This window comes from Lethenteron reissneri, chromosome 42 (genome assembly GCF_015708825.2).
Source record: "Lethenteron reissneri isolate LAM-NWPU_2019-01 chromosome 42, ASM1570882v1, whole genome shotgun sequence".
Lineage (NCBI taxonomy): Eukaryota > Metazoa > Chordata > Hyperoartia > Petromyzontiformes > Petromyzontidae > Lethenteron > Lethenteron reissneri.
The window spans coordinates 10287763-10303227 of NC_083820.1; the positions used below are offsets into that span (position 1 = coordinate 10287763).

Below are 15465 nucleotides of genomic sequence, written 5' to 3' on the forward strand. Positions count from 1 at the left end.
ACCCACCCAGTCAATCAACCACCCACTCACTCACTGAACCAACCCCCCACCAAACCACTCAAACAACCACACACTCACTCACTCAACCACACACTCGCCCAACTACCCACCAACTCAACCAACCACTCACTCATTCACTCAACCACACACTCGCCCAACCACCCACCAACTCAACCAACCACTCACTCATTCACTCAACCACCCACTCGCCCAACCACCCACCAACTCAACCAACCACCCACTCATTCACTCAACCACACACTCAACCAACCATTCACTCATTCACTCAACCACTTACTCACTTAACCGCCCAGTGGCGTGATCCAGCAGTGGAAGAGATGCACCTTTGCCTCTTCACCTTTCACTTCATGGGGGGGGGGGGGCTCCAGTTACGCAATAATGCGTCACGATGTGGCTTTTATCCCAGTGGTATCGTGCGGATGAGGAGGATATTCGTTAGCACGCCACTCCCTCTGTCATTCACGTCCATCACGATGGGCCATGGTCTATCTGATGCTGGATGAAGGTCTCCTCGATGCCTCAATGCCCCATGGTCCTGTGATGTCAACGTCCATCTTCACTCCAGCACAGGGACAAATCTTCACTGCTCCATCTCTGCGCTGGTTGCCCTCTCGTCTAAAGTCTCCCCGTTTTTTTCGTACCATTCCATCACCGGTGTCACCCACCCGACAACGACCTGCAGAGCGATGCCAACCTCACACCGCTTTCCTCTCCTGTCGCATCTGAGAAGTGTCCTCATTGTCCACCCATATTCACCGCTTGTGAAACAAGACTTGTGCACATGCTACATTCACTCATTTTTTTTCCACATTTTCTTGATTTATTTCAGTTAAGATCCCGTTGAGCCCTGAAGTGCATTTCAACTTCAATGGCTTCCCGTTCAAAACCGTTGTCTTTTAAAATAGCTGACGCTAGTCTTTAAATATCTCCATGGCCCTGCCTCCACCTCTCTCGTCTCCTTATCTGTCCCCTCTCATGCTCTTCGTTCCCAATCCTGTCCTTCTCTCTCTCTCTGTCTCTCCTTCTCCCTGTGCCCAATCTCGTTATCGATCCGTCTCCTTCCTTGCACCCCTCCACTGGAATCAACTTCCCCTCTACATAAACGCAGTCTCTCTCCTTCACCTCATCTCGTTCTCCTCTTAAAGTTCCACCTGTTCTCCCAGTACCCTTCCTTACCCCTCCCCTCGCCTCGCCCCTCCACCCCTTCCCGTCCCTCCCCTGCTGCCCTTCCGTGACCCCCCCCCCCCCCCCACGTGTCCCTCTGTTACGGTCACTCGTTTCAGGGCCCTCGCTCTGCCCCCTGTCATCTAAATCAGTCGGTGTTCGTGACCGCCGTGAAGCTCCGTAAAACAGCCCAAATTAAGTCGCTCTGTGAATATAAAATAAGATAAGAACACGAGGGTAAAACGTGTACGCTGTAACAGCAACAGCGCTTGCTGGGCTGGGTGGGATCCTGGGTCGATGGTCGAGCGTAATGAGAGAATAGCAGCCAAGAGACGGAACGCGTCCGACAGGGGCCGTCCACCGTGGAGATGGAGCAATGAAACCAGCTCGAGCGAGGGTGCTGGGTCGATTATTAAAAAAACATCGCAGGATCGTGATAGATGATGACGACCGCTTGGGGAGGACTTTCATCCAGCAGTGGATTGATCATGACCGATGATAGTCAGCAAAACAAAGGGTTACACCTCACGAAGAGCATCCTCCTGCACCGGTGGGGGCCTTCACGAACTTTCGGAAGGGGCCTCCACACAATTTGAAACCATTGGGACTTTGACAGCAGCAAGATGACGACGATGGGGGGCATTTGTGTCTTGTCGGGGGGGGGGAGGGGCGCACGTCAGCCCCCCCCCCCCCCCCCCCCCCCACTGACGACCACCAGGGGCCGTCAAGTAGCCCACGGAGCCTTAACAATGAAGAACACCGCCCGATTCGCTACCTTCCCCAGCCCCCACTGGCCGTATTAGTGACGACGAGGGCCACCGGTTGAGTCAAGGGATGTGAGGCGAGGCGGGGGAAGTCACGTGCAGAGGTCCCTCGCTCAACGTTCCAGGGGTGACCTCAGACCCAGGAGGCAGTGTGACATCATCGCGCGCGTGCTAATTCGATGAAATCGCTCGTTGCATGCCGACGAGACGCAACAACGCACGCGACCTTTCTAGGCTGAAGGAGGGGCGGGAATGAAACTCGCGTAATATGCGAGAATAGAAATTGCAACAACAACACAAAATGCTCCGCTGCTGTGAAACTCGGAGGTTTCGTGAAATGAACGTCATTCATAATATAGGTTTTTGGGTCAGATCGCGTTATTTATAAATGTGTCGTAACCCTCCACCACCCGACACGGCCAAACAGTAAAAAATGTGTCACGTTTTTCAAAGGACAGAATAATTCACTTCTTTAGGCCACCGGTGTGCTGAAGAGAGGATCAACAGCATTATTTAAATTTGAGTACGACGTTTCGCTGATAATTACAATCAGCTTCATCGGGCAAGAATGGTGAAGCTCTCCTGTTGCTTCCGTTCTTAAATAGAGCAGCCTCAGGGTGACGTCATCATTTAATTCAATTAAATCTGGTGCAGTGATTCGAGGCAAGGAGGGGTGGGGGTATTGTAATTATATTGCTCGCGAAAGCCTACGTTGTAAATGAACGTCACTCCGACTGCTCGGCGCTTTGAATCAGAAATCACGTATTTATCTTGGGGGAATCCGATGAGCTGTGAAGGTCTCCGCGTTGTGCCAGCTCACACTTTGCTGGGTTCCGTAGTTTTGGTCGCAGACTCTCTCACTTCTCGCACTATATATTATTCAGTATCTTACTCAGTATCTTATTCAGGATCTTGTTCTGTCTGGCGGGGGGCGGGGGAGGGGGTGGCCTGCATCAGCCTCTGTTCGCTTTGATGCATTCCCATCAGCGGGCGAGTCACGGCGCGCGATCTCACGGCCGTGAGTCGACTTTGGCAGCTACGGACCCCCACAGGACCTGAGGATAACGGGCGCACTGAGTGGCTGGCACAATGCCCCCCACTCGTCACAGAGCCTGTCCCACCAAGGATAACAGAAGCACTGAGAGACTGGCACAATTGCCCTCTTCCCATCGCTAAAGAGTCCAGGCCATTTCAATGACCAGGCGCTTAGTTTGCGCAAGTTTTTCGCGGTTGTGCTTTGCTGGCTCTCCAATGCCTTGTCTGGCCTGTGCCGCGTCTTGTTCAGCACGATGTCCGACGTTTTGCCGCACGTGCTTGTGCACTGCTTGATTCCTCCACGCGCGTTGAGGACTCGGGCAGTCGGATTGGCTACTTTGTCTCATCCACGCTGTGTTTAAACACCACCACCACCACCACACTGCAGGTCACAACAGCACACTCACTCACCCACTCGCTCACCCACTCACCTACCTACTCACTCACTCATCCACTCACCCACTCACCACACTGCAGGTCACAACAGCACACTCACTCACCCACTCACTCACCCACTTGCTCACTCACCCACTCACCTACCTAGTCACTCACTCATCCACTCACCCACTCACCACACTGCAGGTCACAACAGCACACTCACTCACCCACTCGCTCACCCACTCACCTACCTACTCACTCACTCACTCATCCACTCACCCACTCACCACACTGCAGGTCACAACAGCACACTCACTCACCCACTCACTCACCCACTTGCTCACTCACCCACTCACCTATCTACTCACTCACTCATCCACTCACCCACTCACCACACTGCAGGTCACAACAGCACACTCATTCACCCACTCACTCACCCACTTGCTCACTCACCCACTCACCTACCTACTCACTCAATAACTCACCCACTCACCCACTCACCACACTGCAGGTCACAACAGCACACTCACTCACCCACTCACTCACCCACTTGCTCACTCACCCACTCACCTACCTACTCACTCACTCACTCATCCACTCACCACACTGCAGGTCACAACAGCACACTCACTCACCCACTCACTCACCCACTTGCTCACTCACCCACGCACCTACCTACTCACTCACTCATCCACTCACCCACTCACCACACTGCAGGTCACAACAGCACACTCATTTACCCACTCACTCACCCGCTTGCTCACTCACCCACTCACCTACCTACTCACTCACTCACTCATCCACTCACCACACTGCAGGTCACAACAGCACACTCACTCACTCACCCACTCACTCACCCACTTGCTCACTCACCCACTCACCTACTTACTCACTCACTCATCCACTCACCCACTCACCACACTGCAGGTCACAACAGCACACTCATTCACCCACTCACTCACCCACTTGCTCACTCACCCACTCACCTACCTACTCACTCACTCACTCACCCACTCACCACACTGCAGGTCACAACAGCACACTCATTCACCCACTCACTCACCCACTTGCTCACTCACCCACTCACCTACCTACTCACTCACTCATTCACTCACCCACTCACCACACTGCAGGTCACATCGCTTCTCTTTCTGCTTCCTCCCTCGCACGGCTCCGCTTTGGAATTCCCCTCCCATCGTCTCTTTCCCCAAGTTCTCACAACCTCGCTCAAATCAAGAACACGTATTAGCTCTTATCTGTCACAACTTCAACGGTGCTGATTGTTGCTGGCCGCTTGGCTTCTTTGGGCCTTTGGCACTGTGTGCTTAGGAATCGTGGTGGTTTAAAAAAACGAAGTTTAATCTGCTGAAAGATTCATGGGGAACTGAAAGCAGCTCCCAGGACGTGAAGCGATGAACGTCAGAAGGTGATTGCTGGACAACACAAGGTGCAGCCCGAAATCACATCGGAGGCCACACTCATTCGTGGTCCAAAGTGATGCATAAGAAAAGTTATTTTGGGTTAGATCGCGTAAATATAAATGTGTCGTTAACCCACCACCACCCGACACGGCCAATTGGTACGGTCTGTCACCTAAACAAAACGGGCCAAGCAGTTACTACTTCAGCACACCGGTGTGTTGGAGAGTAAACCAAACAACATTTTACAATTTAAAATGTCGTGGGTATATTTACGCGCTCTAACCCAAAATAACTTTTATTATGAATAACATTGCGTGTTCAAAGGGGGTCTAAAAGTGAGTTTATTTACTCATCACGGTTCATTGCTGCGGAGCAGAACACGATAACTTCAACCAATATCCTCGAATTGGATAGCGCTGTCATCCCACGGCGTGCTGACAACGGCGTTCGGCAAGGGAATCGGGGCGAGTTGACGGGGCCACAAAAGGCGTTGACTGCACGCGCTCGCTGGCAGCGCGAATTGTCTTCGCGAAACACAGGGCGCGGGGCCATGGGGTGGTGCGGTTGGGGGGGGGACTTTCTGAGACACCACTCAAACATATCGAGTGTTAGATGTGGAAAGCGAACGAAGACGAAGAACAAGAAGAGGAAGAAGCGTACATCGGAAAAATAAAAGCCGGCCTATTGTACCGTTGCCAAAGAGGCATGTAACCGTGTCGTTTAAAACCTCTGGGCACGGTAAAACAACCCCCCCCCCCCCCCCCCGACTCTCGCAAGAATGAGCCAGATGATGCAGATCGTGGCGGAGCAGTCGACAGGCCCCAGAGTGGGGCTCAGACCGTCGTCGGGTTAAGATGTTTTTGGTTTTTAATGCACGGAGCGGCGTTCCCCCCACCCCCACCCACCCGCGCGGCTTTGTAAAGAAAAAAAACCCTCGGTGTAAGAATGAGCGCCTCGATGATCACGAGGGGGGTAGGAGGAGGAGGTGGAGGAGGAGGAGGGGGCGCGCGTCATGAGGTTTGTGCTTTTTTTTTGTGTCAGAGCCGTGACTTTGAGCACGTAGCGGTCGGGTTCAACCGCGAACACCGCGGACCGATCCGACGAGCGGAGTCCCCGTCGACGCGAGCCGCGAGCCACGGGGCTTTGTAGCCGCAGCGCTCGCAAGTGGCCAGCAAGCGCGCGGCCACGAGAGGGCGAGGGAGATTGACACGGCAGCGACAGGAAGCTGCCGTGTCAATCTCCCGACGGCTTTCCCGACGTTCAGATCAACGTTTTACTGTCGCTGTCAAAACAAGACGACAATCAATTCCTGTTGGTTGCAGCGCCAGGCTCAAGCAGATCGAGCAAAACGCTTTGGTGCCCCGATGGAGCACAGCTCCCGGTGGCTTCCTGATATCGGAAGGAGGAACGTTCCAGACGGCCGCTGGAGCGCATCTGAGAGCGCCGCGCGATGCGGTGGCCGTCTTTGTTCGATGGCCAGCAGCCAAAAGCCGCCGCTACTGCTGCCAGGATGACCGCAGTGTCGCGTGATGGCTTCGAGCTTATTGATGAGATCAGCGAGGTGTTTGGGTTAATTTGGCAAGCACTTTCCGCGTAATTAGTGCGAATTCGTAAGTAATGAGTGCGACCTTGTAAATCTCTCATCTCTATCTCGTCTGCATCTCTCATCCATCATCTCACCGCATCTCTGTGTTTGTCGATATTTATCTTCTAACACTAGATCCATATCCCGTGCCGATATTTATTTTGTCGTCTCTCTCAGGATTTCAAAATTGTGAAAGGCCGGGCTCCCAAAATAATGTGTCTGCTTAGGGTCCCCCTCCCCCTCCTCCCCCTCAATGGATGAGTAAAACATTGTTCTCGTCTAAAGAAATCCCATATCGATCGGGTAATTATTTATCCATCGATCAGGTAATTCTTCATCCACAGCAGCTGTGATTTGGCACCGAATAAGAATTCGCAAGCGGCGGCAGCAGCAGCAGCTGCGTGCCTGCTAATTCACTTATCTGCAGTTTCGTTTTGCGCCGATTCTCGACACTTTGCTCCAAAGAAAGAGTTCTTCGGCATTAACGCGACGACCACTGACGCAACAGTGCCGACGGAGTCGTCAGCTGAAGCAACACCGGCACGTGCGTTGCTTGGCCGCTCCCTCCACCCCTTGCCAACCGCCTGCCCCACGGGGTCAGCCAGTGCGGCCTCTGAAGAGTTGACGCCGAGAGAATGCAAGGAGCGATTCCTTTCATGAGAACGCGAAGCATCTTCTTGGTTCTTTCACCTGAGGACGGCTGCTTGCGTTGTGGCCGAAACGTCGTGAGAATGATTTTATTATGTTTTATTTTGATTATTTTATTATTTCCCTTCTACGTGACTTTACCGAAAGAACCAAGAAGACGAATCCCTGCAGTCACGAAAGCTTTAAACGCGAAGCACTTCAGGCTGGCTGAAACGTCCCCTCTAGAGTTGAAGGCTCGTAGAGGCACTCCGAACCGACCTGACGGAGGCAATCGCCCCTCCACTGTCGACTGCTGCTCCACGTGCGCTCCCTGCGGGAGCATCGAACTTGTGAAATGCAGCCGCAGCGTTTGGACCGGGGTCTCCTCGTGGAGGAATGAGAAGGTAAATGTGCAGCCCTCTGCAATTTACTTAAAATAATTTTTAAATTACTTTTGAAGAGCTGCACTTTAGTCATAGGACTCTTTTTCAGGAGGGTCTTGCTGCTACATTGGGTGGGGGGGGGGGGGGGGGTGTTTCAAGATGCTTTCAGACAATTAACAACGAGTGATTGTTATATAAACGGGATGAAACCGGAGCAGCCACAGAAAACCCACGCGTGCGAGGGGGCAACACTCTATCCCCGTACGGATGGAAACTGATGGCGATTAGTCCACTCGCTGTACCGCCTTCTCCTGGCGGGCGAGGGCATGGCACCTCGACGCCCACGGGAAAGTAGTCTCATACCATCCGCGCGGTCATCCACCATCCCTCGCTGGATTATGCACGTGGCCTGGATTACAAGTCCAGCGCGCCACTAACCGTTAGACCGCGTCAGCATCCTTTGCGCTCACGGTCATCGTCAAACTCTTCTGTCTCTAGTTTGTTGTTCTTCCCCGCACCTCCGATTAGCACGGTTGGCTGCGTACGATGCGAAAGAAGTTCAACGCAAGTTCAGCATCTTTTCGAGGCGACGTGTCCTGCCCAAACCCGCTTCGGCGGCTTACGCGATGCAACGAACTTGCGCACATTCTCAAATCCACTTTGCTCTGCTTTCTGTCTCTCAGTGCGATTCGACGGAGTGAACCCCTCCACGCATATTTGTGCAATTTCCAGCTATTGTTTATTTTTTATATTTAAAAATGTGCCTTTTGCCAAGTTTGCGAGCCACATGTCACAGTCGAGAACGTACAGCAATGTAACAAACTTCAGACACGTTGGTAATAGCATATAGACTAGAGGAATTCAATATATGAATACTCTAAGCGTCCACGTCAATAAGTAACTTTCTAGCAGCTATGCCCCCGAATGATTACACAGTCGGTTAATAAGAATGCATTTTTTTAAATGCACGTCAACACCACCACTTCGCACTGATTATCGATGCTGCGTTGACCAAAATCACCTGGAATGTGCCACGATCTACTCAGTTTCTTGAGAGCTAAGCAGGTTTTGAGCCTGGACAGCACTCGGATGGGCCTGCGTCAATTAGAGGGAGCCCTCCTTACCGATCGGGTCTCGAACGCCTTCCCTTTGTTCAGCAAGCCGCCGTCTGCTGGTGAGACCACAGGAGATTGAAACCCGCCGAGGGTTTGTTAGATGGAGCAATTGGCAATTGGTTGATGGCCTTAAATATATTTAATTATAATCAACGCGGAGGTGCAAAACGCAGAGGAATTAATGTATTCCATGACCCGTAATGCTGCACTTACAGCACATGAGTTCGTGAAAACACCGTATTTTAGAGGGGGTTTGTCAGGTTTTTGGTTCTTTGCCATGCATTAGCGACGTACATTTCGTCTTGATGGCGGTATTAGTTGTGTTCAACGTGACACGAAACACGTGACAGGCCGGCCTATGAGAACACAACCATCACCCACCTTCGACGGAGGAGGAGGAAGATTCGAAGATTTACACAAAATCTCTCCTAAAGCCCTCTCGTTGTGGCTAGCAGACCTCGACATTGGCATTTATCTCCTGAACATAGCGCAGCCACATGCAGTATAGACGAGTACTGCATTAAGAACGAAATATAAACGCGAAAAATGGGTTTTCGTTGTGACAAGCCCACGCATAACAAGCCAGATGCCCTACAGCTCCGTAGCCACTAATGGCATTTTAATTTTGAGCGCGTCGCCTTGAGTGAGAAATTTGTATTTTTTTTTTTTACTATTTTTATTCTACCAGGTAAGGCCCACTGAGCCAAATAGCTCTTTTCCAGAAGCGACTTGGCCACACATAATAGTTCAACGAAGTGACTTAGCATGTGGACATTTCTATCAACCAAATATTCTAAACGCATGTTGATTTTAAATGTGGAGGGGATTTCACGCGATCACGGTGAGAACATGCAAACTCCAAATTTACGAGTGTCAGCGTCGGGATCGAACCCACGAACTCCTGCATACGAGGCGAGGTAGGTAACATCTCGCCACCGTGTTGAGAAAACTAGATACACATTTCAAGTACCACAGCAACGCAACACTTTGATCCGACAGATCAGTTAAAACGGAGCGGTTGTATCCTCGGTGCCTGGCTTCCCCGCCGTCTTTAATCGAATCCGTGCCCGGTATACAGCTCAAGGTTTTTTTTGTTTGACGAGGCACCAACAATGACTCAGATCTTTGTGTGACGGTGCTGGCACCCCCTGCGATTTGATGCTGCCATGGGGATGAGCAGAGAAGGGGGGAAGAGATGGCGAGGAGGGCGCTCATGAAGAGAAAAAAAGAGGCGAGAGCGGATTGCAGAGTCAAGTTACGAATACAAATAGGCAGCGCGGGTGGGTGGTGGGGCTATCTGCCCTGTAGCGTGACTATGTCGGTGTATGCGAGCTCTGAAGTTATTCATTCGAGCACCGAGCAACGGCACCCTTCACATGCCCGTGGCACGAAAACAGCGCGTGGATTAAACGCAGCGGCAAGCGACGTCACGTGTCCCACCGCCACTTATCCCACGTGGCCATTTCATGATGCGCCGCCGACACCCACGCAGTGTACGGAGTGTCAGAGTCGTCGTCTGGAGGTGGTCACGTGTCGTGTCTGAACTTTTGCACGTATCCCCAGCGAGTCGGATATGTAACGTTGTGCCGTGTCTGAATTTACGGTGGGGTTATGTTTTGTTGCCAGGCTTACGCGTCTTTGGCAGCGGATTCACATTAGGAACTACGTGGAAATGTAAATAGAGTTTGGGAATTTTTCAAACGTTTTGCCGAAATCCAATCGGTCAGTAATTGAAAAAAAAATCTGGATCGCTAAAATATAATACCGGGCATGCTCAGAATCAGAATGTATATTTATACTGGAGGAATCCGATTATATATAAAGCTCTTTTTAACAGATGTCCATGCTGCTTTGGGCACTGGGGCAGTTCGTATGACTCGTAGTTGATACACGATGAACGGAAGGTTGGAAATCGCTCCTCTCTGTGGTACTTAACCTGACGTGAATTCGTGTTAAATTATCATAAAATGTTTTGTCCAGATTGATAAAACAAACAATGACAACATTGTGCACATCAATCGTCTCGACATCTACCCACGAGCAACTCCGAATAGCACCGGTTGGTTGGCTACGTGCGGCGCGCAAGAAGTGCAACATACATCACATGCATAGATTGTCGCCCTGGCCAGGGGAGGCAACGCTGTTGTTCCACGAGTCTCAACGGGTTTATTCCATCTCCTGGTTAAATAAAGGATATTGACCGATTGACTATAGTGAATAGGCGGGTGGGTTGGGTGGGAGCGGGTTAGCAGCTTCCATCTCAGCCTGCGCTTAGTAAGCTGTGCACAGTCTCTGCGCCCATGGGGGGGGGAGGGAGTTTGTATGAATCTGGTGCAAAAGAGAAGACGAAAAAAAATCCCCTAGAGCGAGCCAAATCCCCGACTGCCCCCGTGCTGCGCCGCGTCCCCTTGATGTAGTTCCGTTAATTATGGGGAAGGCGACTGGGGCGATGGACGAAGCGTTTTGCTGGAATAACAGGGCCTCTCGCCCGAGACCCGGTTACTTTATATATATATCACAAGGTATCGCTTTGTTCTCATGCCCTAAGAAGTGGGGGCGGGGGGGAGGGGGGTGGAACGGCTCTGTCGAAAATATTTATTCAAATATATTCTATTTAAAAAAATGGAAACGTCTAACAATTTTTTGGGACAGGAATAAGTTGGGTGGGCGAAGTGAATCGGTTTCGCCGTGGTCGAATGCCCCCTGGAGATTCCAGACGGATGTCTGCGTGCTGCGACGGTGCCACGGTCAGCGCACGCGACTTGCGAGCCACGAGTTGCCGAGCTGATCTTCCGGCGTGGCAGTTAAAACAATGGGGCAATCTTCTTGGTTCTTTCGGTAAAGTCACGTAGAAGGGAAGTAATAAAATAATAAAAATAAAGCATAATAAAATATTATATTATTTTATTATGTAATATTTTTCTTATTTTATTATTATATAATATTATTATATTATTTATTATGTTTTATTTTTATTATTTTATTACTTCCCTTCTACGTGACTTTACCGAACGAACCAAGAACCAAGAAGATGAATCCCTGCAGTCACGAAAGCTTTAAATCGAAACAATGGGGCAAGTTTCTTAACTCGCCCGCGCGCCCGCCACACACCCAGGGCCTCTGTCCACCCAGGCAGTGTAAGTGGGAACTCCACCGTCAGTTGATCGGCAGGTGGGGTAAAGTGTGGGTACTCGCAACTCGTCAAAGACGTCCGGCCGGCGTGGAAGAGGAGGCCAAAATAACCTCTGCACGAGGCTCTCTCTCTCTCTCTCGAGAGAGAGAGCTCCCTCCAGTGGAGACCCTTTCACCAGCATTGGCGTGAACAGGCAATTGCAGGGCTGCACCTTTGCCGATATCGCACAGGACACAACAGAGAGCATGCATGATCGTGCGTGCGTGCGAGTGTCAACTTGCCACCTAAGAAGTAAAAAAAAAATAGCCTCATTGTGATTGTTGGACGTTTTCCAGGCAGGTGATGTAGTCTTGCATGTTTGTCAAGAGTACCACAGCCGGCAGTTACAACACTTCTCGACTGGTTTATTTTTTTTACGATCAGTGGAAACAAGAAGATGCTCGGTGTATTCGGCACTTTGCTTCGTTCATCATTTCGTAATTTTGTTTTAATTAAATTCACATTTTTAAACTTTGCTTTATGTAACCCCCCACCTCTCGCTCGCTCTCTCGCTCACTCTCTCGCTCACTCTCTCGCTTCTTTTGGTATTCTTTTGTTGTTGTTGTTGCTGTTTTACATTTTTTTCTCGATTACTTTTTTTCCTGAACGCGCTATCGCTGTCAATCCACGTGCGGGAATCGGCGCGACACAAACGCCGTGCACGACGTATCGTTCGCTGTCACGTCAGGCGTAAGCAGCTCTCTCTCTCTCTCTGATGTGACTGTCTTCTGGGCTGGTGGTTCTCACCGTCTTCTCACAATGCCCTTGCGTTTCACTCCAAAATGTGTGGTAAGCGTTATAGTTTGTTATAGGATGTTTTTATGGGATAACAAAAGAAAAGGTTATAGTGCGCTATCTGATGTTTTTATGGGATTCACAGCAAAACCAGTGGTGCCACGCATTTTCACAAAACCCTTTCCATCTTATTCCAGTTGGAAAGGGCTGGCTAAGTGCTTTCGTTGCGAATGTCTAACGGATATCAAAACGTCAAACCAACTTCCCTTCGCTCCTCATCGGACCGTGGGTGAATCCGGGCCTGGCCGTACAACCAGAAAACTCGGCACGACCGCAAACCCCTCACCCCATACCCCCACTCGATAACGTTACATTGGCTAGGAGATGTTAACTACCTCGCCTGGTATACAGGAGGTCGTAGGTTCGATCCCGACCCTGACGCCTGCTGCGGCTGCTGTATATTTGGAAATTGAGTGTCTCTCTCTCGCATCATCATCACGGTGGTTAGGAGATGTTAACAAACTCGCCTGGTATACTGGAGGTCGTGGGTTCGATCCCGACCCTGACGCCTGCTGTATATTTGAAGTTTGCGTGTCTCTCTCTCTCTCTCTCATCATCATCACGGTGGCTAGGAGATATCAACTACCTCTCCTGGTATGCAGGAGGTCGTGGGTTCAATCCCAACCCTGACGCCTGCTGTATATTTGTATGTTCTTTCTCCCCGTGGTCACGTGGATTTTTCTCCGGGTCCTCCGGTTTTTCCCTCCACATTTTGAATCAACGTCACGCGTTGCAGAGTATTCGGCTGCTGCTATAAATGTCCGCGTGACGATCAGCCGCTTCGTTGAGCCATCGTGTGTGGCCAGGTCACTTCTGAAAAAGAGCTGTGCAGCTCAGTGGACCTTTAAAAAACACGTGTGTTGAGTTACTCGCCTTGCCCTGTGGCGTCGTGGCCACGACCTCGATCGGTACGGCCGTGGTTGGTGCCGCACGCAGCTGGAGGAATCGGTGAGGGTGGAGGTGGCGCCGTCGCAGCAGCAGCAGCAGCGGCAGCAGGAGCACGTGGCCGCCGCCATGCTGGAAATGGGCACCAGCCTGCTGAGCCAGACGGCCGAGCAGACGCGCAAACTCACCCACATGGAGACACAGGTGGGGGGGGGGGGTCACTCACATGGAAACACAGGTGGGGGGGGGGGGTCACCCACATGGAGACACAGGTGGGGGGGGGGGGGTCACTCACATGGAAACACAGGTGGGGGGGGTCACCCACATGGAGACACAGGGGGGGGGGGGGGGGGGGTTGGGCTCACTCACATGGAAACACAGGTGTGTGACTAAGGTTGACTAAGGGTGACTAAGGGTGACCGCGCGTCGCGCCGTGGCAGGTGCTGAACCAGACGTCGCGGCTGGAGATCCAGCTGCTGGAGAACTCGCTGTCCACCCACAAGCTGGAGAAGCAGCTGCTGCTGCAGACCCAGGACATCGGGCGCCTCGCGCAGAAGAACAAGTGAGGAGGAGGAGGCCGCCGCGTCGCGTCGCACCGCGCGGCCGTCAGCTCGAGACGATTGTCGGCAGCTCCTCAGTGGCGCGGCCGCCGTGGGTACAGGGAGGGACTCCCCCCCCCCCCCCCCACTTGTTTAGCCGTGGCCGAGAGACGCCTCCAATGGGCGTCGTGCGTGTGACCGTCCGCACCTGCCCCTCTCCCCCTCCGCTGCCCACTCCCCCCCCCCGCCCCTACCCTCTTCCCCTGGCCCCCTCACCTGCTCACTCCCCCACCCCTGGCCCCCTCTACTGGCCCCCTCCCCCCCTCCTCTGCCCCCCCTCCCCTGCTCCCCCTCACCTGCCCACTCCCCTGCCCACTCTCCTCCCTCCGTCCCCTGCCCACCCCCCTCCTCCCCTGCCCCCCTCCCCTCCCCTGCCCCCCTTCCCTCCCCTGCCCCCCTTCCCTACCCCCCTCTCCTCCTCCCCTGCCCCCCTCCTCTGCCCACTCCCCTGCCCTCCTCCCCCTCCGCTGCCCCCCCTCCCCTGCCCCCCCTCACCTGCCCCCTCCCTCCGTCCGCTGCCCCCCTCTCCTGCCCACTCCCCCCCTCCGCTGCCCGCAGGGAGCTGGAGGTGCGGCTGTGGGAGCTGGGCGACAAGCACCACGCGGAGCTGCGCGCTCTGCGCGAGGAGAAGGCCGAGCTGGAGCGACTGGTGGGGAGGCAGAGCCAGGCGGTGGGCGCGCTCGAGCGCCAGCTCGGAGCCGCCACCGCCAACAACTCGAGGCTGCAGCGGCAGCAGCAGGAGCTGACGGAGAGCGTGCGCTCCCTGCTCGCCCTGCTGCCGCAGTACGCACAGGGTGAGCGGCGCACGCGGCGGCGGCACCCGGGCACCGTGCCACCGCTGAAATCCACGGCCACTGCAGCCGCTACGGCCACTGCCGCCTCGAGCCACCATCACCACAGTCACCACCACTACAGCCACCGTCACTACAGTCACCACCACTACTGCCACCATCACCACCACAGTCACCACAGTCACCACCACTACAGCCACCATCACCACCACAGTCACCACAGTCACCACCACTACAGCCACCATCACCACAGTCACCACCACTACAGCCACCATCACCACCACAGTCACCACAGTCACCACCACTACAGCCACCGTCACTACAGTCACCACCACTACAGCCACCGTCACTACAGCCACCATCACCACAGTCACCACCACTACAGCCACCGTCACCACAGTCACCACCACAGCAGCCACCATCACCATTCACCACCACTACAGCCACCATCACCACAGTCACCACCACTACAGCCACTGCCACTACAGTCACCACCACTACTGCCACCATCACCACCACAGTCACCACAGTCACCACCACTACAGCCACCATCACCACAGTCACCACCACTACAGCCACCACCACCACAGTCACCACCACTACAGCCACCACCACCACAGTCACCACCACTACAGCCACCGCCACTACACTCACCACCACCACAGTCACCATCACCACAGCCACCGCCACTACACTCACCACCACCACCACAGTCCCCACCACTACAGCC

The 15465-nt window shown here is 53.1% G+C and overlaps 1 protein-coding gene across 1 annotated transcript in view; it reads left to right on the forward strand.

Annotated features, from left to right (window-relative positions):
• LOC133352937 (angiopoietin-2-like) overlaps positions 1–15465 on the forward strand; it is a 45844-nt gene that overhangs the window by 10425 nt on the left and 19954 nt on the right. Inside the window, exons 2-4 of the mRNA XM_061568943.1 lie at positions 13397–13549; positions 13786–13907; positions 14503–14738. Coding sequence (XP_061424927.1) covers positions 13397–13549; positions 13786–13907; positions 14503–14738 — 511 coding nt within the window. The remainder of the gene's footprint in view (positions 1–13396; positions 13550–13785; positions 13908–14502; positions 14739–15465) is intronic.